This window comes from Lepus europaeus, chromosome 19 (genome assembly GCF_033115175.1).
Source record: "Lepus europaeus isolate LE1 chromosome 19, mLepTim1.pri, whole genome shotgun sequence".
NCBI lineage: Eukaryota > Metazoa > Chordata > Mammalia > Lagomorpha > Leporidae > Lepus > Lepus europaeus.
The window spans coordinates 44,650,266-44,672,495 of record NC_084845.1 but is presented as its reverse complement, the minus strand read 5'-3'; the positions used below and the strand labels follow the sequence as shown (position 1 = coordinate 44,672,495).

Genomic DNA, 22,230 nt, shown 5'->3' with positions numbered 1-22,230 from the left:
GGAGCTGCGTTTGGAAAGGAGACAAGCAGCAGTGTAAACAGGGCTGGCATTCTTTCTTGATGGTCACTCAGCAGGTGCGGTCCTAGAGGTACCGTGGTCTCCAGCTGGAGCGTCACGTCCACGCACAGGAGACAGCACCATTTCTCCCTGCAGTGCTGGAGCCGCCAGCCTCTAAGCACAGGCCAACAGCGACCCCTGGCGTCCATCCTGGGAAAAGCACTGGCTTCCCGAGCGTGTCTCCTTCGAGGTCAGACAGGTCTCGGGCAAGGCTGACCTCTGCCTCTGTGGCTCAGGATCCGGAACCCACACCCTCATGCCCGCCAGGGGAAATCCAATCCATCCCAACCATCAAAGAACCGGCTCCCTGGGGCCCAGCTGGCTCAGCTGGAAGGGAAGGGCTGCTCCCCCCGCCCCATGGAAGTCCACCGGGCTCTCGGGAGCACTGGATGAGGAGCCTGTGGGCAGGGCTGGACTCGCTCGTGTTTGGGAAGGGTAGGCTTGGCATTACAGTCATCGTAATTCGGGGAGCTAAAGAACAGGGGACCCTGGCCAGGTGCCATCCCACAACCCCAGGAGGAGGCTGGGCAGGGCTGGGCAGTGTTTCCAGGGCTGGCTGGTCGCAATCCCACCCCCGGCGTAGATGGCGGTCACGGGGTGAGGCCAGGGGGATCCCCCACCCACCCTCCCAGGCATTCCACGTCTCCCAGTTCATCAGTTAGGCAGGACCACAGCCTCTTGCTCTCACGCCACGTATGTGGAAACCCCGGGTCCCTGGAAAGTGGCAGGCCCGAGGTCGCACAGGGAGACGTAGCGCCACTCCTGGAAATGTGGCCCCGACTCCCGGGCCAGCCCGGAGCAGGCAGTCAGCAGGAGGGAGGACACGCCGTGCCCTCTGTCCCTGGAGCACTCATGGAGCTGGAGGAGGTCCCTGGGGTCACAGCGGTGCCGGTGGCCAGCAGCAGGCCTGCCACCTTCCCTGGGACAGCCGGGGAGGCGGGGCTACGGCACCATCTGGGAGGAGCCGGGGGCCTCCATCGGCACCTTGACCTCTGCCTCTGAGCGGCACCTCCGGGAGCAGAACCAGAGGAAGAGGAAGAAACCTGCAAGCGAAAGGACAGGTGGTGGGGGCATTGCGCGGCAGCCAGGGCCCCTCCCAGACCCTAGGAGCTGTGATGAGTGAGGTTCCCCCCAGGGGGCCCCCACCATGAAGAACTCCCAGAATCCCCTGCTGCTGGAGGCCAGAAGGGGCGGAGCCTCAGAGCATCCCCACCCGGAGTGAGCGAGTTAGACAGCAGCACCCCTCCTCTGGGCAGAGGTGGCCTCACCCCAGCTCGGCAAGTGGAGCGCACCCCCTCCTCCACCTGAAGCAGTCCCTGAGGGCTTCTTGCAGGCGTCTTCCTGGCGCCTACCATAGAGCGAGTTGAAGATGGTGAAGAGGAAGAGCTGAGGCACCAGGAAGACACCGAAGGAGAAGAAGGCCAGGGCCCAGGTGGTGCCCAGCAGTACGGTGAGACCCAGCACCAGGATGGTGTCGCGGCAGGCCCGGGGGCCCTGTGCCTTATCCCGCGCCCGCAGCCTGCGCAGGACCCGCAGGGCCCAGGCCAGCACCACCAGGTTGAACAGGGACGTGAGCCCGCAGTAGCCCATGACCAAGACGCTGTGGACCGCCGGGCTCCGCAGCCAGCACCTGCAGGGGATGCAGCGTGCGGTGAGGGCGGCCTGCGGGCGGCCTGCCGCAGCCGCCCCTTTCCTGCCTTCCTGACTGTGGGCGCTCGGCCTAGGTTCCTGCCCCTCTGTCCCCCTTCCGAAGCTCCCCCCCCCCCGCGCGCCTGCCTCCCTCACCACACCTGCCCAAGTCATCTCGCCTCCATGGCTGGCCACCTGCCCACCGGTACAACCTCCTGCTAGGTCGCTGGCCCGGAGAGGGGTTCCCGGGAACCTGCCCTCCCACGCCCACCATCTGTGCAAGGGCCGCCCACGCAGCCGCCTCTCCCTGCATGGCCTGGCCTGGCGGGTGGAGGGGCGCTCTGCATGGGCACAAGGTGGGCAAATGGGCAGCAGGCTGAGCCCAGGGCCAGAGAGAGGCCGGACTCCACCCGGCCCCGGCCCTGGGCCCACCCTGAGGCTGTGGGCCTTGCCTGCCCACAGCACCTCGCAGGCAGGAGTCACCGTTCACCTAGCCTGACCCCGCGCCACGGGCCACACGGGACCCCACGAGGCAGGGACACAGTCATCTCCATCCCACAGATCCAGACACTGAGGCTCGGGCTGGGGGCACACCGGTAGCAGGCAAGGGTGGGACGCGAAGCTCCACGGCCGGAGCCCACAGCCTGCACCCTTAAACTGTCCCGATCAGTTCCCACCGTGCCCCCCTCCCTGCAGGGCCGACGGTCCGGGACATTACTGGGGGCCCTTCCTGGCTACTGGGCAGGCCACTCTCGCACAAGGCCTTCTGCAGCCAGCAAGGGAGAGGCCCAGCCTCCCAGAATCCTCCCCCGGGGTGAGCTGTGGCTCTGCAGCCCCACAGCCAGGCCCAGCCTGAAGTGCACCCTGGTTAGAGCCCAGCCCCCGGGCCCCAGAGCCGCTGCCGCCCGGCGGGCGCTCACATGGACACGTTCTGGAAGCCCGTGCCATTGCCCAGGTTGTTGGCGATGGGGATCGTCTGGGGTCCGTACACGGAGCTCTCGGCGGCCAGGAGCAGCAGCACCAGCAGGGCGGGGAGCCCTGGGGGTGGGGGGAGGACAGGCTCAGGAGACCCCAGAGAGGCTGCTGCAGCGGAACCCCTGGGGCAGGGGACAGGCGGGGACTGCGCTGCTCTGAGCAGGTGCTCTCGCTCCCGGGGGAGAAGCCAGTGACAACAGAGGACGGACTGGGGGGCGGCAATGGGGCTGGGGTGCCAATGACGGCGGTGACAGGGTGGTGCAGGTGAGAATGAGAGTGGGGGCAACCGGGGAGGTGGGGCTGGGCATAGTGACCGCGACGGTGGAGGTGGAGGTGAGGGCGGCGGTGAGGGCTGGGGCTGCGGGTGGGGGTGCGTTGTCACACAGGAAGTAGTGGCTCCTGTTGACAGGAGTGGTGGCTGGCACGGCCACGCAGGGGTCACCACGAGGAGGAAGGAGGGCAGGGGGGAGATGCTGGGGAGGCCCCGCTCACCCCAGCCCAGCGCGCACAGCTTGAACACGTATCTGCGGATGTAGACGTTGTAGACGCGCCCGAGCAGCAGGTAGAGGTGGAAGCCTTCGATGGCCACCCAGGTGAGGCAGGTGAGCAGCGCGTAGTGCAGGCCGGCGGCCAGCGCCGTGCACGCGGCCCCGGGCGCGGGACCCCCGGCCAGCGCCGGGCTCAGCAGGAAGGCCACATTGAGGAGCACCACGGAGGCGTGCAGGTTCACGTGGATGCGCGTCGTGGTGTCACTCTGCTTCCTGCGGGAGGATTGGGACGCCCGAGGCTCACAGCGGCCCACGGAGGGCAGGGACCCAGCAGCAGCTGCAGGCGGGGCACGGCGAGGCTGGGAGGCAGAGACCCCGCGGCCCGCCGGCCCGCCCGCCCGAGGGGGCACCACAGGGACAGCGCGGCGCGGGGCGGGGCGCACCTGGCGTGGAAGTGCAGCCCAACAGTGAGCAGCGAGGCTACCACGGAGATGCTGCAGCCCACGAGGGAGATGTAGGTGAGAGGCGCCAGCAGCTCTGCGGGCACGCGGGCGCCGGAGAATTGCTGCGGGATGGAGGCAGGGCTGGAGGCCGAGAGCACGCAGACGTCCACCCCGGCTCAGTGGGCGGGGCCTCCGAAACCCCAGCGGGCGTCCAGCCTCCAACGTGACGACCTTTGCCCCCAGCAAATCCCACCCCCTGCCTCAGTGCTGCTGTCCCCTCCCCGCCCACCCTGTGCCCACAGGTGCACCAGCCGTGCCCGCAGCGACCGGCTAAGGACGTGCACAGGAAACACAGTAGGCTGAGAGTCAATCCAAGATTCTGACCGGCAGCATTGGCTATGGGCAGCTCTCATTGCACTGGCCGGAAAGCAAGGCGGGCAGGAGCCTGGAGCTGCCGGCAGCCATGTTATTATCCCATGGGGGAGGTCCTGACTGAGGGCTAAGCCAGCTTCTAGCAAGCCTAGCAGAGGGGTATTGAGCCCCTGGATGAAGCCGTGCCTGAAGCCTATTCCAGCTTTTTCAAGAACACGAGCCCAGAAGTTGTCTTTCTATTGCGTTTTGCTTAAGCCAATTGGAGTTGGATGCTCTGTCCCTTGCACGGCTGTCTTGCTCCTCCCTGCACGCAGGCTAGCCGCATGCGTACCATGAGAACAGCGAAGTAGGTGAGGTGGTCGCATTGGCAGAGCACCAGGGAAGGGGAGGGAAGCTCTGTGCGGCAGCCGTCAGGGCTCCAGGTCCCCCAGGGGCGCCTGCCGCCGCCCTCCTTCCAGAAGACACAGGTCACTGTGTAGCCTTCCTGGGGGGTGGGGGGCGCTGGGTCAGTCACAGGGCGCAGGGACCCCAGCCCCACCTCCACCGCGGGGGCTGAGGCTGGCCGGGCAAACTGCCAAGCTTCCCTGCGCCCCAGTTTAGTCGTCTGCAAAATGAGATCGCCTGTACCCACATCCCAAGGAAAACAGCGAAATGAAAGGCGACGGGAACCTCCAGCCTGGCTGTGGAATCGGGCCTGCACCTCCTCTGGGCACAGTGACCGGGTCAGGGTCGGACGTGGCCGGGTCACGTCCCCTGCTTGCCTCGCCAGGGAAGAGCCAAGGCTGAGAAGCCAGGCCAGAGCCTGTTGCTGAGATGGTGAGCCTGAGTCACCAGGACTGCATCTCAGTGCCTGGATCTAGCCATGCCTGAAGCTGGACACCCCCAGGTGTTTCACTGATGCGAACCAATGCACCCCCTGCGGTGCCTAAGCTGGCTTGCTTTGGCCTCCTAGCTCCAAAACAGGAAGAATACCAACAGATGCCGTGGCTCAAGGCCACGCTCTGGCATTTCTTTGGCAGGAAGTGTGACGGAATCCAAAGTTTCTTTCCAAAACAGTCCTATAGGTTCCCGCTTAGGCAGGCTGGCGGGCTCCAGGAGAGGCGCGGGGGTGGGGGTGGGGTGGGGGAGGGGCGTGGGCGGGGCTCCGACACTACCAGGCTGCGGTTATGCCAGAAGCTGATGTTGACCGGCTCCTTGAGGCCGTGCACGTGCCCGCCGTCCAGCTGGGCGCCCACCACGTGGTCGTTGAGCAGGGCCGAGCTGTCGCCATCCTGGGAGGACAACAGTAGGAGGGCCATGTGCAGGGGACACGGGGAGGGGGCCTGCATGACGTCTGAGCCCCTGCCCCAGCCTCTCTGCTTTGCCCCTGATGCGGCCAGCGGGGGGCCAGCCTCCCCTCCCCGGCCTTGGCACGCGCCAGCCTGGCCACCTGGAACGTCTGTTGGGTGTATTCCAGCACCAGAGCCCCTAGCTCACCTCTATCCTAGTTCGTTTTTCAGCCCAGTATGGAAAGACCCCCTCTCCAGAAAGCCCCTCCCGGGGGCCCATGGGAACAGCCCCTCCCCATACACTCATGCATCCCTTTGTAGCTGCATGGTTATCATCAACTTGAACTCGGCTCTGAGAGGAGACAGAGACAGAGGGGGAGGGGAAGTTCCCAGGCCAGTGCCCACCCGGAGCCCAGGCAGCGGCAGGGGTGTCAGCAGGGCCCCACCCTCTGTGGCCCACCCCGCACTGACCTGGAAGAAGTGGGAGGTAAGGAAGTAGACACAGATGAGCCGCAGCCTCGTGGGGCGGCTCCTGCAGGCTTCCCGGGTCAGTTCAGTGGGGAACTGCATAGAGTACCCAGGCCGGGCCTGCACGAGGTCACGGACAGGCTGAGCCTGGCATCCACGGCCGGCAGACCCAGCCCTGGCACCCACGCCGCCCTCCACCCCGCGCTAAGCCTCCCTGCTTTACCACGGCCATCGCCTCTGTCGGAGCCTCCCCACCCGGCTCTGGGTTCGACTTTGGGTTGTTCGCCACTGCCAGCCGCGGCAGCATCCCAGCATCCATGCAGCTCCCCCAGGGGCCGGAAGGGAGCCAACATCCCTGGCCTCTCCCCACTGCCATCCCCCCACCCCGCCCCGTGCCTCCGGACCCCTCCACTGACTCTCACCCCCACCTTAGAGGGTGGGGACTCACGGCTGGTTGGGGCCGATCCCGGGTGGGGGCAGAGCCGGAGGTGGGGGGAGAGTCCAGCCCTTGAACCCTTAGAGGACTCCTGGGACAGAGGCAGCTGGTGACCCCACCCCCAGTTCCTCCGGTCACCTCAGACCTGGTGCACCTGCTCTGGAGTGGCACTGCCCAGCGAGAGGCCGGCGAAGTCGCAGCCCAGCCAGAAGACCAGGGCCTGGATGGTGGGCGTCTGCACGGTCAGGTTGTGGCCCTGGAAGCTGGCGTTCAGCAGCATCTGCTCCAGCTGGTGCACCTGCCTGAGGGCCAGAGCAGGCAGGGGCCAGGTTGGGGGTGGACAGCCTGGGCAGACGGGGCTTCCCCACTCCCACCCTCGTCACTCCCGCCTCCCGACCACTGCACATACTCTTCCCTTTCTACCCTACCCATCCCTTTCTGATTAACTTCTAATCAGGTCTCAGTTCATTGTCCTCTCTTCCAGGAAGCCTTTCCTGATTGCTCCCTAGCACCAACCAGGTGATGTGTCCCCGTGCTTCCCAATTGCAGCTCCTAGCCCTGGCCAGTCACCATCAAGAGCCTCTCCCCCAGAGCTGCTGGGTCCTTGGGTCACAGACCCTGGAGAGCCTGGTCAGAATCTTCAAGTCTCCCCCCTGCCCCCAGGAAAATGCACAGAGACCTGCATGTACTCCTGTGGCCCTCCCCCCAGGCAGCAAATACCACGAGGCAGGGAGGAGTCTGTGCTGCATCTCTGGAGCTGGGGCCGGGCACACATGGGGGCACGGTCAGTGCACGCATGGTTGAGAGACTGCACGGGCCCAACCCTGAGCACCGGGAGAGGGTGCGAGCGACAGCCGGCGAGGAGGCCGCCACTCACTGAGCCGCAGCAGGCTGCTCCACCGCGTCCATCTTGCGCATCTGGCTCTGGATTTCTTCTGATGATGTCTCTACGTAGAGCAAGAGCGAGACTGCATCCCCGGCTGCCCCCAACCCTGGGCCTCCCAGCGCTGGCCCCCAGGGAACCTCACTCCCCCTCCCGCCACCTTCCCCGGGCCTGAGCTAGGATAGCCCCTCAGGTCAGGGGAGCCCAGGTACCTGTTGTCCCGCCCGGAAAAGTCAGAAGCCACAGGCAGAGGACAAGCGCCCCACAGTGATCCATGCCCCGAGCCCGGGTCTCCTCCAGGATCCACACCTGCCCTGGGAAAGGCGCCTGCGGTAACCATGACGGCCAAATCACGGCCATAACTTCCAGGTGCGTGTGCTCAGGGGTGAATGTGCAGCTCTTTGCTACCAATCCTCGCCACTCCTGCTCAGTTTTCAAACTGACTGCACTCCTCCTGCTGAACCACAGCAAGCTAGGCAGGCGCTGGCCACAGCCCTGATTGGGACGCGGGCATCCCGTGTCAGTGGCCTCGGGCTTGAGTCCCAGCCCCGCTTCCGTTTCCAGCTTCCTGCTGATGCGCACCCTGAGAGGCAGCAGGCGAGGGCTTACGGACTGGAGTCCCTGCCGCCCGCAGGGAGACGTGGCTGGAGCGCCCACTCCTGGCTTCAGCCTAGCCCAGCCGCGGGTATGCAGGGAGTGAGCCAGCAGATGGAAGATCTCTGTGTGTCTGTCTCTGTCTCTCTGCCCTTCAGATAAATAAATTCAAAACACAGAAGCGGCCAAAACTCTCCAAAACACAAAACAGAACAAAACCCTCTCCCCATGAAGACGACGGGGGCCCAGACGCCTTCGGCGTTAATTCTCCCACACGTGCGAGGAGCCAGGATCCCAGACAGGACCTTACAGAGGACGGGCCGACCACGGTCCTGACTCGTCCTCCACAAGGCAAAGGCGGAAGAGCCGCCTCCAAACTCACGTTAAGAGGGCAACGTCACCAGGGCTGCAAACGTCACGGGAAGGAGACCTACAGAGCGGCGTCCCCGTGAACAGAGGTCACACCCGAACCCAAAGCCCGGCGGGATGCGTGGACAATGACAAGCTATTCTAAAAGGTGCATGCCGAAGCAAAGGGCCCAGAAGCGATGCTGCAAAGGAACAAAGCACAGTCCCATGGGTCCATGGGTGATTTTTTGACAAAGATGCTAAGGAGAGAGCGTAGCTTTCAACAAATGGTTCTGGATCCATCAAAGGACGAGGAGGAGGAGGTGGAGGAGGAGGAAGGGGTGAGAGGAGGGGAAGAGGCAGGGAGAAGGAGTGATCTGTCTCTCGCAGCATATATGAAAGTTAACTCAGGCCGGCACTGTGGTGGGCGGGCTAAAGCCCCAGCCTGCAGTGTTGGCATCCCATATGGGCGCCGGTTTGAGTCCTAGCTGCTCCTCTTCCGATCCATCTCTCTGCTATGGCCTGGGAGAGCAGTGGAAGATGGCCCAAGTCCTTGGGCCCCTGCACCCATGTGGGAGACCTGGAAGAAGCTCCTGGCTCCTGGCTTCAGATCAGCTCAGCTCTGGCCATTGAAGCCATCTGGGGAGTGAACCAGTGGATGGATGACCTCTCTCTCTCTCTACCTCTCTGTAACTCTGTCTTTCAAATAAATAAAATAAATCTTTTTTTAAAAAACTTAACTCAAAATGGACCATAGATCCAAATATCAAAACTGAAACTGCAAAACTTCCAGAAGAGCACAAAGGGGACCATCTTGCTGACTTTGGTTGAGACAGAGATTTCTTAGAAACAGCACCAAGAACAGAATCCGTAAAAGAAAACAAAGTGGATGTTGAATTTCATCGAAATCCAGAAGACGCGACAGCGCGAGGGGCGGGGCAGCGGCTGCCGGAGGACGGGGGCAAAGCTGCGTCTCACTTCTCCAGCAAAGCCTGTTCCCAGACCGCGTAACGAGAGCTCTCGCGACCAGGAGGAGGGAAGGGTTCACAGTCTGCACACCAGAAAATATATAGATGGCGAATAAACCCTTGAGAAATCACCCAACATCACTAGTCCTTCGGGAAATGCCAACGAAACCACAGCGAGATGTCACCGCAGACCTTCGGGGATGGCGAACACAACCCCAAGTGGGAACATGAGTGGTGGTGAGGACACAGAGCAGCCAGAACCTCAGCCTTCTGCAGGGGTGGGAAGGACCATACCCAGGGGCACAGCCACAGGAAGACAGCTTGGCAGTCTCTTTCGTTCTTTTTTAAGATTTTATTTTATTTTTTTTTTAAAGATTTTTATTTATTTATTTATTTGACAGGTAGAGTTACAGACAGTGAGAGAGAGAGAGACAGAGAGAAAAGTCTTCCTTCTGTTGGTTCACTCCCACCGGAGCTACACTGATCCAAAGCCAGGAGCCAGGTGCTTCTTCCTGGTCTGCCATGTGGGTGCAGGGCCCAAGCACTTGGGCCATCCTCCACTGCCCTCCCAGGCCACAGCAGAGAGGTGGACTGGAAGAGGAGCAACCAGGACTAGAACCTAGTGCCCATATGGGACGCCGACGCCTCAGACAGAGGATTAACCAAGTGAGCCACAGTGCCGGCCCCTCTCTTTCTCTTTCTTAATTTTTATTTGTTGATCTGAGAGAGGGAGAAACAGAAAGAGGTCTTCAATCCTCCAATTTACTCCCCACATGGTCAGAAGGGCTGGAACTGCACCGATCCGAAGCCAGGAGCTTCTTCCAGGTCTCCCACACAGGTGCTGAGGCTCAAGACTTGGGTCATCCTTGGCTGCCTTCCCAGGCCATAGCAGAGAGCTGGATCGGAAGTGGAGCAGCCGGGTCTTGAACCGGCGCCCCATGGGATACTGGCATGCAGGCGTTAGCTTTACCTGCTATACCCACAGCAGCAGCCCCACTTCTAGGTATTTTAAAGTTTTATTTTGTTTATTTGAAAGGCAGAAACTGAGACAGACAGAGAAATCTCTCATCCATTGTTTGATTTCTTGAATGCCTGCAACAGCCAGAACTGGGTCAAGCTGGAAACAGGAGCCACAAACTTCATTGGGCTCTCCCGCAGGGGTGACAGGGCTCCACCTACCTGAGCCATCCGCTGCTGTCTAAGGTGCTCATTAGTGGTGGAGGGGCTCAAACCCAGGCACTCCCCAGTGGCAGCCCAGCCCCACCCCCGCTTCTGGGTGTCTGCCTAAGAACAATGACAACATCTGTGCACACAAAAGCCTCCACACGCCACCTTCACAGCAACTTCATTCCCAACAGCTGAAAACGGAGCCAGGCAGGGATGCCACAGGTGGTGAAAGCACACCGTGGTATATCCACGTGACGGACTAGTACTCTGCAAGGAAAAGGAAGGGGCGCCGCCAACGGCTGAATCTCAGCGTGCTGGGCGCTTCCACTCCCACGGACACCTGGAAAAGCAAAACTCCAGGATCGGGCACAGCTCGGTCCTGGACAGGGGTAGGGAAAGATGCCAAGGGCCTGAAGCAGCTCCTGGGGGCGGGAGAGATGACCCACGTGTAGACCGGGTGGCACAGGAACACGTGGTGGTGCGCCTTTGTCAAACGCACCCAACCACTCTTCAAAGGGTAGATTTTCCTGAGTGTCTCCATACACATGTTCAGAAATGAGCACGGGAAGACACATGGGCGAACAGTGCGTCTCCTCTTGTGATGGAGAAAGTCCCCAGAGATCGCGACAAGGGAGAGCCACAGAACTCAAGAGCCCTGTTGGAGGGTAAGGCAGAGGGTAGGGGCCGGAAGCTCACACGCTGCTGCTTCCACTGCTGGATTTGCACAGACCCCGGTCACGATGGCACCCGGTGAGGCAGGCACGGTCCTCCCGCCCCGGAAGCAAGCGTCCCAACCCCTGGAGGACCGTCCGGCCACACAAACGGGAGTCACAGTCTGGATGAGTTTTGACCCAGGAAACTGACTTTTATTCATTTATCCTGTGAAATAGCAGGCCAAGCCAGGAATACTTGTCTGTGTATACAAAAAGATTTCTTTTTTCTGTTTTTGACAGGCAGAGTGGACAGTGAGAGAGAGAGACAGAGAGAAAGGTCTTCCTTTCGTTGGTTCACCCCCCAAATGGCCACTACAGCCGGCACGCTGTGCTGATCCGAAGCCAGGAGCCAGGTGCTTCTCCTGGTCTCCCATGTGGGTGCAGGGCCCAAGGACTTGGGCCATCCTCCACTGCACTCCCGGGCCATAGCAGAGAGCTGGCCTGGAAGAGGGACAACCGGGAGAGAATCCAGTGCCCCGACTGGGACTAGAACCCGGTGTGCCGGTGCTGCAGGCGGAGGATTAGCCTATTGAGCCGCAGTGCCGGCCCAAAAATATTTCTAGTATTATCATTAATAAAGAAAATGTGAAAGCTATGCAGATGGCTATCAATAGAAGAATAGCTAAATACATGACCATTTCAATGCCACTGTGGAAAACAGTTTGGCAATTTCTTTTTTTTTTTTTTTTTTTTTTTTTAAGATTTTACTTATTTATGTGAGAGGCAGAGTTACAGAAAGAGAAAGAGAGAGACACAGAAAAATCTTCCATCTGCTGCTTCATGCCCCAAATGGCCACAATGGACAGAGCTGAGCTGATCCAAAGCCAGGAGCCAGGAGCTTCTTCTGGGTCTCCCAGGTGGGTGCAGGGAACCAAGCACTTGGGCCATCCTCTATTGCTTTCCCAGCCCATTAGCAGGGAGCTGGAATGGAAGAGGAGCAGCCAGGACTAGAACTGGCGCCCATATGGGATGCCAGCGCCACAGGTGGAGGCTTAGCCTACCGCGCCACAGCGCCGGCCCCTTAGATAATTTTTGGCTTCTGGACTTCCAGGTGTAACCAGAGCAGCCTTCCCCACTCCAAGGCTGGGAAGGAATTCTGCATTTTTCCCGGGACTCTTGGGCTTTCATTCTCACATGGCACTCTCCAGGCTGCTGGCATCGACTCCGGAGTCGGCAGTGAGACTGCATTCGGTGTTGTGTTTCCCCAGGGGGTCACCCATTTCCCCTAATATTATTTTCATATAAATGTTTACTTCGAAAGAGAACTAGGGACGCTGGGGTCAGTGTGCTGGGTTATCTGATGGTGTGGTTGCTGCCTTGGCTGTTGTTGCCACGGGTCATCTGCTCTCAGAACCTGAGAGCAGCTAATAGCAAGGGGCTGGGGAGACAGGGGAACCACTAAGCAGATCGATTTGGGATATTTCAGGGGCGAGAACAGTGGCCTTCACGGTGCAGGATGACCTCAGGGTTCCCTCTGTACCACCGGGGACACGGAGGCCCTGACAGGCCGGGCACTTGGTCTCCAGGGCCGGGTGCCCAGACCCTTAGCCACACAGCTCTGGGACAAGCACCAGGTAAAGACGGAGCTGACCACTGCCCCCACAACACAACTGGAGAAATCAAGGCCACGGCAGAAGTGACCCCTCCCCCAGCACCCCAGGCAGAAGCTGTGGTCTCCACCCCCTTCCCAGGAGCCAGCCAAGGTCCTCACTGCTGTATACAGCCCCCAGCACACCCTCCCCAGGCCTTCAGAGGGGCGGCCACACACCATCACCCCCCAGCCTCAGCCACCTCGGTCCCTCACCCTGACATGCGCTACCTGGGGTCCCCTGCGAGGGAACTCTCTCCCCTGACTTCCAAGGTGGCGTCAAGGTTCCATGGGAACCTTGAGTCCCACGCAAGACGGGTGTGTTCGATGTTCTGCCGCAGGCCAGAGACCAAGCTGCGACCCAAACCCAGCGCTCCAAACCCCAAGTCCAGTGCATTATCCCCTGCCCATGGCAACCTCCCCAAAACACTTAGGTAGTCGGGCTGCTGCACGGACAAGTCAGACCCGATTAGACCAACAGCGAGATAGGAGAGGTGTGCAGGGCCGGCCAGAGCCTGGGGAAGATAAGCATCTGACAGCCAGCTTCAGCGGTCACTGCCGGGGCTAGGCAACACTGGGCAGGGAACTTGACCTCTCTATGCCTCGGGTTTTTTACATCAACATCAACGAGACCTACTTCCCAGGGAAAGGCTCAACCCCTGCCAGGCACCACGCTTCTGCCAAGCCAGCCCTGCCCCAGGTCCAGGGCTGTGACCCAAGTCCCCAGCCTGGAAGACGTCTGAGCAACAGTGACCCCTGCCTTCCTCCCGGAGCCGATGCTGCCCAGGAGAGGCCCACTCTCTGAGCCAGCCTTGCTCCTGCACACCGCCCACCCACCTCCTCCAAACAGCTGCCCCTGCCCATCACGCCTGGAGCCCCTCCCCAGCCTTAGGAAAGAGGGAGAGATGCTATCCCTGGCCCCATTTCACAGGAAAGAGAGGCTATGCCACAGCTCGACCGAGAGTCTGACCACGTGGGCAGCAGGGCCGTGTCTCTGAGACACAGTGGCTCCTGCACCTGCTCTACTTACAGAGCACAGGCTCCGTCCCAGGCCCCACACGGAGCACCTGACAGTCCCTCCCACCCATTGTCAGAAGAGCCTCATTAAAGTAAAATTTATGGACGAGGCAGGCATTTGGGCAAGCAGCTTAAACCACTGCCCCGGGACACCTGCATCCAATGTCAGAATGCTTGGTGCCAGTTCCAACTATTCTGCTTCCAGTCCAGTTTCCTGCTAAGGCCCGTCCTGGGAGGCAGCAGATGATGGCCCCAGTACTTGGGTCCCTGCCACCCACCTGAGAGACCTGGATGGAGTTCAAGGCTCCTGCCTTCCGCCAGGCCCAGTTATGGCCACTGCAGGCATTTGAGAGTGAACCAGCAGATGGAGGCACTCCCTCTCCCTCTCTCAAATGAAAATAAACAAATACATATTTTAAAAGTCATAAATAAAGATGGGAACACTGCAACACGGGTCCAGGGGCCTGCACCAGGCCCCGCGAGGAGCTGGCATTTGCACGCATGCCTAACGACTTCTTCATTGAATTGCCTCCGCTTCCAAACACATGGATCTCCACAGCCCCTTAGGTTTGGAGCTGCACCCAGAAAGGGAACGAGAGGGAGTCGGCAGCTTGCAGCTCCTGGGACATCATCAGGCCTGCGGCCCCCTGCCTATACCCCCTGCCCCAGCAGTCTGTGGGTAGAACGGAGAGGTGGGGGGCCCAGGGTGGGGGGGGGTGCTGACCTGGGAGGCTGCGCCCGCCTCTGGGCTGCTGTCCTGGCCGCTGGCCGCTGTCTCTGCAGAAAGAAGAGGAAGTCAGGACAGGCTACAGGCGGCCTCTCAGCTCACCCCACGCCCTCTCCCCTCCCCTCTGCCCCATGTCCCTGCACTCTCACTTCACTTCTGTGGCCTGCAGCGGCCTCGTGGCTTCCTCTGGGCTGCTGGTCGTGCCGGTTCCCCTCTTCACCTCACCTCCGCAGGGCCTGCTGTGCTCCCTGGAGGCGGCGGCACCTCCAAGGTGGTGCCCCAGGACCAGGCAACCCCCACCTCAGCTCGTGCCCTGGGGCGAGAGACATCACCTCCCTGGGCCTCAGTCTCGCCAGCTACAGGAAAGGAAGAACAGACGGTGGCTCTGGTGATGGCAAGGGCCTCAGGCTACGGCTGGGTCACACCGCTTGGGCACAAGTCCCCATGTGCGGGCTGGGTGACTTGGGGCAAGTGAAGTGCTCTGGAGTCCTTTACCCCTCTGGAAGGCGGTGGTGATGGCAGCGCCCCCTTGTGGAGCAGTGTGGGGTTTAGGCAAGGGAAGGCCCACAGCGTCCGTCAGCCCTCCGTGGAGCTGCAGGCTTTCCAGAGCGATGGATGCCCGCCTGGTGAAGACCAGAGCTGCCAGGGCACAGCCATGTGGGAAAGGCCTCCCAGGGAGCAGAGCTCAGAAAGTGTGGCCAGAACAGGAGGCCGCACGGCTGGCCAGCTTCTCCCTGGGTCAGGGGCCTGAGACCGCCCCGCAGCAGCCGCAGGGTTGCAGAGCCCCCAGGAAAGAGGGGAAGGTGGTGTGTTGGAAGGGGAGCCAGGGCCCTCACACCTGGACCCATCCAGACTGCTGGGGAAGCCATGACTCAGGAGCAGGCTCTTCTGCCCAGGGCTGAGGGAGAGGTGCAGCCAAAGGAGAGAGCAGACAGGCCCTGGCAAGGTCTCCCTGGGGACTGCCCCCGTGCACGGCGCTTGCAGCACTGGTGCCAGCCCGGCCCACAGGTGGCCTCTGAGGACGGGGCAGGAGGACTGCCTGATGGAGGCAGCCAGATCCCCAGCAGCAGAGCTGCAGGGCGGAGCTTTCCCAGGGACGCCAGTGCACCTGTGTCTCGACATCCTGGCCCTTGCCCTCCTCTGCCCTGGGGTTTTCTTGGCCACAAGCAGAGTCTCCGTTACAGGCCCTTCGTTCTGAGCGCTCCCAGCCACCTCCTTCCTGAGGCTGCATGTGAGCCCGGGGCCGTTCTCAGGTCCAGAGGACCTCCGTAGCGCCTCCATCCCCCAGCCTGGGACCATAGCAGGTGCATTATGTTGGGCCTCAGCAGGGAGGGCCCATTACTCGGCCGTGGGCTTCAATTCAGGAACTCACTTCCAAGCTACTCCCCTGCTCAGAAGCGGGTGGTGGTTCCCGGTTGCCTTTGGAGCCTAACCCTGTGCAACTGCTGCTGCCACCCTGTTACGGGTGGGCTTCCCACCCTCACACCTCCCTCCCTGCTCTGGCCCCGCTGCGACAGCCAGGGCCCTGTGCAGCCCTCCGGCTCCTCGCCACCCCCATGCCTCAGCTTGAGTCCTACACCCTCCCCAGAGGCTTCTCTGCTTCCAGCTCTCCCACAGAACATTCTGGATGCTTAAGCTCCAGGAGACCTGCCAGTGCCCTGTTCACTCCCCAGCCAGGCAGGAGGACCTCACAGCATCCCTAGGGTCGGGTCTCCTCCTGGGAGGCTGCTTGCTCACCCTGGCCGTGTGAGAGAGGACCCGAGAGGGACCCCCAGCAGGACATCAGATGAACTGAGTCACGCCATGGCAAAGTCTCTGATTTTTCAACTCCTTCTCAACTGTGGCTGCATCTGGCAGAAGCCTCTGTATAGGACCGAATTGTCTTCAATCCTTTCTCACACTGACCCACCCCCCGTTCTTCCCCATCTTTTATTAGACATCAACAACAATATCTCATTAAAAAATGCTGTGGCCATAAAACCAACGTAACATAAGTTTTACCACTTGGGCCACTTTTAAGTGTTCAGCGCAGCGGCAGAGTCCGGTCCCGCTGTTGTGCAACCATCACTGCCATCCATCACTGAAACTCTGTCAGCGTCTCAGACTGAAACTCCTGCCCATTAGACAAAAACCCCATTCTTCCCTCTCCTCGGCCCTGGCAACCACCACTCTGCTTTCTGTTTCTGTGAACTTGACAACGAGGCACTTCCTGTGAGTGGACTCCCAAGCACCTGTCCGGTCGGGACATGTCCCCCCGTCCATCCTGTGTTGCAATGTCAGCACTGCCTTCCGTGCAAAGGTTGAACAGTAGCCCACTGTGCGCACACGTGCACACGCGCACACACACACACACACTCGTACCATACGTCTTATTTTATGTATCCATTCACCAGTGGATGGACACGTGGGCTGCTTCTGCCTTCTGACTATCGTGATTGATGCTGCTACGGACACGGGTGTACACATCACGTCCCTTTGTAATGGAATTTCCGGCTGGATTTTTCATGACGCTTTGTTGGCATGCTGTTTATTGGTGCGATTTCCTTCTATTTCGGGCACCTTGCATGATGTCCTGTTTACCCTTGCCATAGGAAAGAGTCCCTTCCGGTAGCCTCAGGTCCTAAGAAGTAAAACGATTTCAAGAAAAACAAGGGCATGAAGAGTGGGCATTCAAGATGCCCATGTCCCCTGCTGGAGGACCCAGGTTCAAGGCACAGCTCTGGCTCCTGCCTCCAGGCCCCACCAGTGCAGACCCGAGAGGTGACTGGTGACGGCTCAAGTTATTAGGCTCCTGCCACACACATGGGAGACCCCCATGGAATTCCTGGCTCCAGTCCAATGCTGGCCATTACAGGCAGTTGGAGAATGAAATCAGTGGAAGGAATGTCTCTCTCCCTCCCCCTCCTCCTCCCCCTCCCCCTCTTTCTTTAATCAAATTTAAAACCAAGAACACGATTGCTGCACATTGGTAGCAAGCAGCGGTGGCGCAGGAGAGAGAACAGCTGACATGTGGGAAACTCTGCACCAGCCCTCGGTCCAAACCCTGCCTCCTGAGCTACACACAGCCAGCACACCTGGGGGCTGCTGAGGTCACACAGGCGTTGCATTCAAAGAGGGACCTGGAGGTGTCGTTTTAGGAACAGAAGTGACAACGGCAAAATGCAGAGTCATTTCTGGGCTCTGGGCCCTCCCGTGTCAGCATGGGCCAGTCACTTGACTTCTGGTCTTCACCGTCCCCACCACGGAACACTCAGCTCACAGGGTGGCTGCAATCTGAACTTGGCCAAGGAGGAGCTGCCCAGCCTACAGCCACCATTCACCTCAGCTCCCACAGTCAGAGGGTGCCCCTCCCGCCACCTCCTGCAAGGGACACCCCCAGCACAAGCGCACAACCTCCTGTCTTGGCAGAGAAGGCCCAGCTGAGGTCTGCCATCAACCCAGCCTCCACCACCTTCAGCCCTTTCCCCAACCCCAGCACTACCGCAACAAGCGCTGGGCTCCTGGTCCCAGGCTCTCACCTGCAGGCTGTCTGAGGACAAGACAAGACCCCTCTAAGCCTTGCTTTCCCCAGTTCTATGACGCCCGTGCCCTTGTCCTCTGAGCTCCCAGCATCTGCATCTCACAGGTCCAAGAGGCCACAGGGAACAAAGGCCACAGCAGCCACACAATTCCAGACCGGCCCCCAGCGCTAATGGGAGCCACATGGCCCCAGGGACAGCTGACTCCAGCCAGCGAGCAGGTGCAGCCCTGCACGGAAGACACGAAGCAAGTGAACGGACAAGCAGAACTGCGGGTCTTGCAAAACGCATGCTATCTCACCAAATTCACAGAAGTGGTACCAGAGGAACAGGGCAGCCGCCGGCCACAAGACAACATCTGGGAAGGAAGTGGCCAAGCCCTCCCAAGGAGAACCGCCGCCCCACACAAAGTGACCCTTGGGGCTTGGGGAGGCCTTCGAAGACTTCTCCTTGCTGCAGGAACGTGAGGTCCGAAGGGAAGGATGCTCCCTCCTGGACTTTGTCAAGGAAACAAAGACTTCAAACATCAGCATTTAACACCTTCTCCCTTCACTCTCATGGGTGCCCGGCTGCAGTTGGGATCTGCTGTGGGCTAGGAGTGGTATCACGCACGGCGCAGCAGACTAAGCCTGCTTCCCAGGTCGGCAGGCATCCCATATGGGTGCTGGGTCCAGGCCCACTCGCTCCACTTCGGATCCAGCTCCCTGCTAATCCGCCTGGGAAAGCAGTGGAGGACGGCCCAAGTCCTTCGGTCCCTGCATCCACATGGGACCAGGAAGAGGCTCCTGGCCCAGCGGCAGCCGCTGTAGCCAGCTGGGGAATGAACCAATAGATGGAAGATATCTCTGACTGCCCCTAACTCTGGCTTTCATATAAAAAAAAAAAAAAATTAAAAAAAGAAAGGAGCTATTGGTAACCTAGGGTAAAACTAACTTACCTTCGTAATGTTTCCTTTCTTTTTCTAGGCAAAATCTCAACCTATCAATGTTAGGACCTCGTTTTAGGGAGGGGTCTTTTAAACATGTCCACCTCAGACGGCCTTCCAATGGGCAGGATGTGGGGGGAGACCTCGGACACCCTCTTCCTTGCCAGGACTGCAGCCTCTCTACCCCTAAAACAGAGGGAACCCCAAAACAGCTAGCTGCCCGGGGTCCTCCAAGCCTCACCGCACACGGGAGAGTCTGCGGCAGCCGCGCCAGGTGCCCCACCACGGGCTGCGTGGGCCAACTCTGCGGTTTTGCAAATGGGGAAACTGAGGCCGGCTGAGGCCACAGGCCTGCGGGCCTGCGTCCTTTCGGTGCGGACAACAGAGGCGGGCTTGGGAAGCAAGCTCCACATGTGGAGCCTGGGACCCGCCTGGAATGTCGCCGGCGCTCCGGGAAACCTGAGGCGGGAACGCCGAGCCCCCGCAGGCCCCCGACCCTGCCTCCGGTCCCCCCCCCCATCCCGGCCCCCACGCAGGGGTGGGGCCTCCGCGGGGTCTGCTCGGCTCTCCAGCTCGGGCCGCGCCCCTCGCCCCGAAGCTGGGCTACGAGGCCCACCCCGGCTACTTGGCGAGCCGGGGTCACCGCGGGGCCACAGCGGTGCTCGCGCCAGGGCCCCGCTGCGCCCGCCCCGCCGGCTCCCCTCCTTCCCCTCCCCCCCGGGAGGGAGGAGGAGACTCCGCGGCCCTCCCTCGGCCCTCCCGGCGGCGGCCGCAGCCAGCCCCGTGCCCACTCCACCCAGCCCGGCGGGTAGGACGTCCGGAGCCCGCCAGTCCCGGCTCGAGGTGAGCGGGGGCGGAGGGCGCAAAGTCACCGCGGCTCGGGAAGTCGCTGCGGCCCGCGCACCTTCCGCGGGAGGGGAGGGGTTAAGTTGGGGGAGGCGTGCTGGCGGAGCGGGAGCCCGCGGGGCGCCCGCGGCAACCCCCAAACTTCGAACAAAACTTTCTAACCCTCTCCTTTGGCACCGGCGGATCTCGGGGGGGGATCTCGAGCCCCGGGCCAGGAGGGGCTGCCGGGCGGCTGGGGGAGGGGGCCGCCCTTGGAATGCTGCGGGCTGGCGGCGGGAGGGGGCGGCGGGCGGGGGCGGAATTTGGAACTCTCCCGGGGGACCCAACGTGGTCACCATGGCGAGCGCGGGATGGACGGGAGGGGCTGGCCAATCAGAGCGCGGTACCACCGCCCCAACCCGTGGTGGCTGCCAATGGAGGCGCACCAAGGAGGAGGTGGGCGGGACTGCCCCGCGCTAGACGGAGGTCCCGCCGCCCGCCGCCCGCCGATAGGTGGAGCCGGGCGGCTCCCTGGGCCGAGGTGGCCGAGGAGGGGTCGACCAAGTTGAAGGCCAAGGCGACTGAGGGTGATGGGAAGCAGAAGCTGATTTCTGAGTTAGGGCAGGTGGAAGGGCGGCTCCGGGCCAGGAGAGGGGAATGGGCCTCGGTTGTCCCGCCGTGGTGACAGTGCTGTTGAATGGTATCAGCCGCAAGACCTCTGCCCCGTGGGGCTTCAGTTTCTCTAGCTTTATGTGGGGTGGCAGCCCCACCCCCACCTCCCAGGACTGTTGTCGGGAGTGAATTGGTTTGGGTTGGTTCAAGGTCTGCCCACCTGCTGGACAGAACTTTTAGGAATTCTTTTAGTGCCTCGTCCCATCCTATAGGTAGGGAAACTGAGGCCCAGAGAAGGCCAGGGACTCGCAGGGATCAAACAACATGTCGGTGGTGGAGGGGGAAGGAGCTGGTGAGTAGTTTAAGGAGTTGCTCAGAGGGTTGGGGCTGGAGCCGAACCCCCCCTCGCTGGCATCCGCCTGCCCCTCTCCGCCCCAGCTGGGCTTGTCCCCTTGGCCTGGTGCCTGAGCACCCCGTGTCACAGGTGCCCCCAGGAGCATTGCACTCCAGGTAGTCGTGACCCAGGAGGGGCAGCGTCCAGTCCCAGTACTGGCTCTGCAGCTGGTCTGTGTGAGCACGGCCCTGGGGCCCAACTGGCCCACACCACAGAAAGATCTGGGCTCACCAGGGATCCAGGGTGTTGTTAGGGCTCCTGCATCTGAGACGGGGGTACCTGGGAGCAAGCCAGGAGTGCCTTCCCTGAGCTTAGGTCCAGCCCCAAGGCCCAGCCTCCCTCCCGCAATCCCTCACGGTCCCGCGCTGGAGGTTCTGCAGCTGGGGCCCGAGCTGCAGGTCAGAGGGACAGGTGCCCACAGACTGCGGCTGACCAGCATTGGGCCCTGCACTTATCCAATCAGGCTGTCCATTGTGGTTTCCGGCTGGGCCCTGCTCCTGCCCGCAGCCAGGCCTGTGGCCATGGGCACAGCCCAGAGCCTTACCTGCAAGATTCTGGGAGGACGGAGGTTGGTTCTGAGCTGGGGGAGAGTGGGGCCTCCACCCCTTCCCATCCCCACAGCTGGCCCCCATCCAGGTCTTAGCACTGCTCCCTGGATAGTAAAAGACCCATCCAAACGGACAAAGGACAAAACATGGGTTCTTCAGGCAAGAGGCCAGAGCCCTGGGTGGCCCACGAGACACCCTCTGATTCTGACCTTGGCCATGGACAAACTCAGGCATCTCCCTGTCTCTGAGCCTGGCCCAAAGCTGACTCCTGATCCTGCAGACGGGCCAGCCCTCCCAGGCTCTCCCTGGTCAAGAGGGGACTCCCGACATCTGGCCACCTTCCACCCATCAGTCCAAGAAACATTGATGCAGGACGCTGGGCCCTGTGCTCACAGCCAACAGCAGCTCGGTGCCCTCAGGGACGGCGCAACGTGGCCACTGCAGAAGAACAGGGAGATGCCCAGTGCTTTGGGAACATTCACACGCTCTATACACGGATTACAGTGTTCCCCAGGGAGGAAGCCCTGGATGTGGGTTTTGAAGGTCGTGTAGGAGTTGGCTGATGGCAAAAAAGGAGCAAGAGCCATTCCAGACAGGCCCCCGGGCCACTGGAAGCCCTGGTCACTGTCTGAGGGCAGGGCTGACGGAGCTGTCTAGTGAGTGTTGGATGAAACCTTCTCCTTTTTGTCCTGGAGCCGGCAGTGAGCAAAGCTGAGGGGCTGGAGCTGCAGGGGCTCCCTCGGCCCTCCATCCCACCAGCCAGCTTGAAGCAACTGCTGGGTGCAGTGCAGGGTCTCTCCTGCACGGGGCCCCCTCTGGGAGAGGGGAGAGCTGTGCACCCCTGCTAGAGGTGGCCTGCGGCAACCCCGGCACTTGCTGGAGGTGGAGGCTGCTGACCTTGAAGGGGAGGGAAAGAGGGGCAGGTTCCAGAGATGGGGAGGGGGTAACAGCCTGAAGGAAAACCCCAGGGACTAGCGCCGCACTGGGCGTTGGGAAAGGCTCCCTGGGGCCTGGGGTGACTGGTCCCACCCTGACCTAAACCCTGGGGAGCGGTGACCCCTGGGGGACTCTGGAGGCCAGCCCTCCCACACCAGTACAGGAGAGCCTGGTGGGGAAGGGGCAGGCAGACCAGGCCATTGCAGCCATGAGCTGTGCCAGCGTGGCTGTTAGCAGCACTGTGCGAGCACCCCCAGGCTTATTGTGCGAGGGGTGCGGGGCGCTGTTGCTAGGCAGTCTGGTCCACAGGGGTGAGCTGACTCCTGGCGGGC

At 61.4% G+C, this 22,230-nt stretch overlaps 2 protein-coding genes across 2 annotated transcripts in view; one reads left to right on the top strand and one right to left on the bottom strand.

The window, feature by feature from the left end:
• Positions 1-999: 999 nt before the first annotated feature.
• On the bottom strand, positions 1,000-19,767 carry ADGRG5 (adhesion G protein-coupled receptor G5). The gene is made up of 12 exons (XM_062176017.1): positions 19,607-19,767; positions 19,375-19,487; positions 7,014-7,083; positions 6,282-6,438; positions 5,704-5,820; positions 5,119-5,235; positions 4,296-4,448; positions 3,593-3,714; positions 3,154-3,422; positions 2,607-2,724; positions 1,410-1,687; positions 1,000-1,100 (listed from the first exon to the last, which is right to left on the bottom strand). The coding sequence occupies exons 1-12, from the start codon at positions 19,765-19,767 to the stop codon at positions 1,000-1,002; spliced, it is 1,776 nt and encodes a 591-aa protein (XP_062032001.1).
• Positions 19,342-22,230, top strand: part of CCDC102A (coiled-coil domain containing 102A) — a 19,087-nt gene continuing 16,198 nt past the window's right edge. The window contains exon 1 of the mRNA XM_062177116.1: positions 19,342-19,426. The gene's annotated coding sequence lies outside the window, so the exon portion shown is untranslated. The remainder of the gene's footprint in view (positions 19,427-22,230) is intronic.

Excerpts from the sequence above, each read along its gene's own strand:
- ADGRG5 (XM_062176017.1), bottom strand. The coding sequence starts at position 19,767 with ATGGTGACCACGTTGGGTCCCCCGGGAGAGTTCCAAATTCCGCCCCCG. Across the intron at positions 19,488-19,606 it reads TCCCCCCCCGAGATCCGCCG|GTGCGCGGGCCGCAGCGACT; the intron begins GTGCCAAAGGAG and ends CTCCCGCGGAAG. Across the intron at positions 2,725-3,153 it reads GCTGTGCGCGCTGGGCTGGG|GGCTCCCCGCCCTGCTGGTG; the intron begins GTGAGCGGGGCC and ends CCCCACCCCCAG.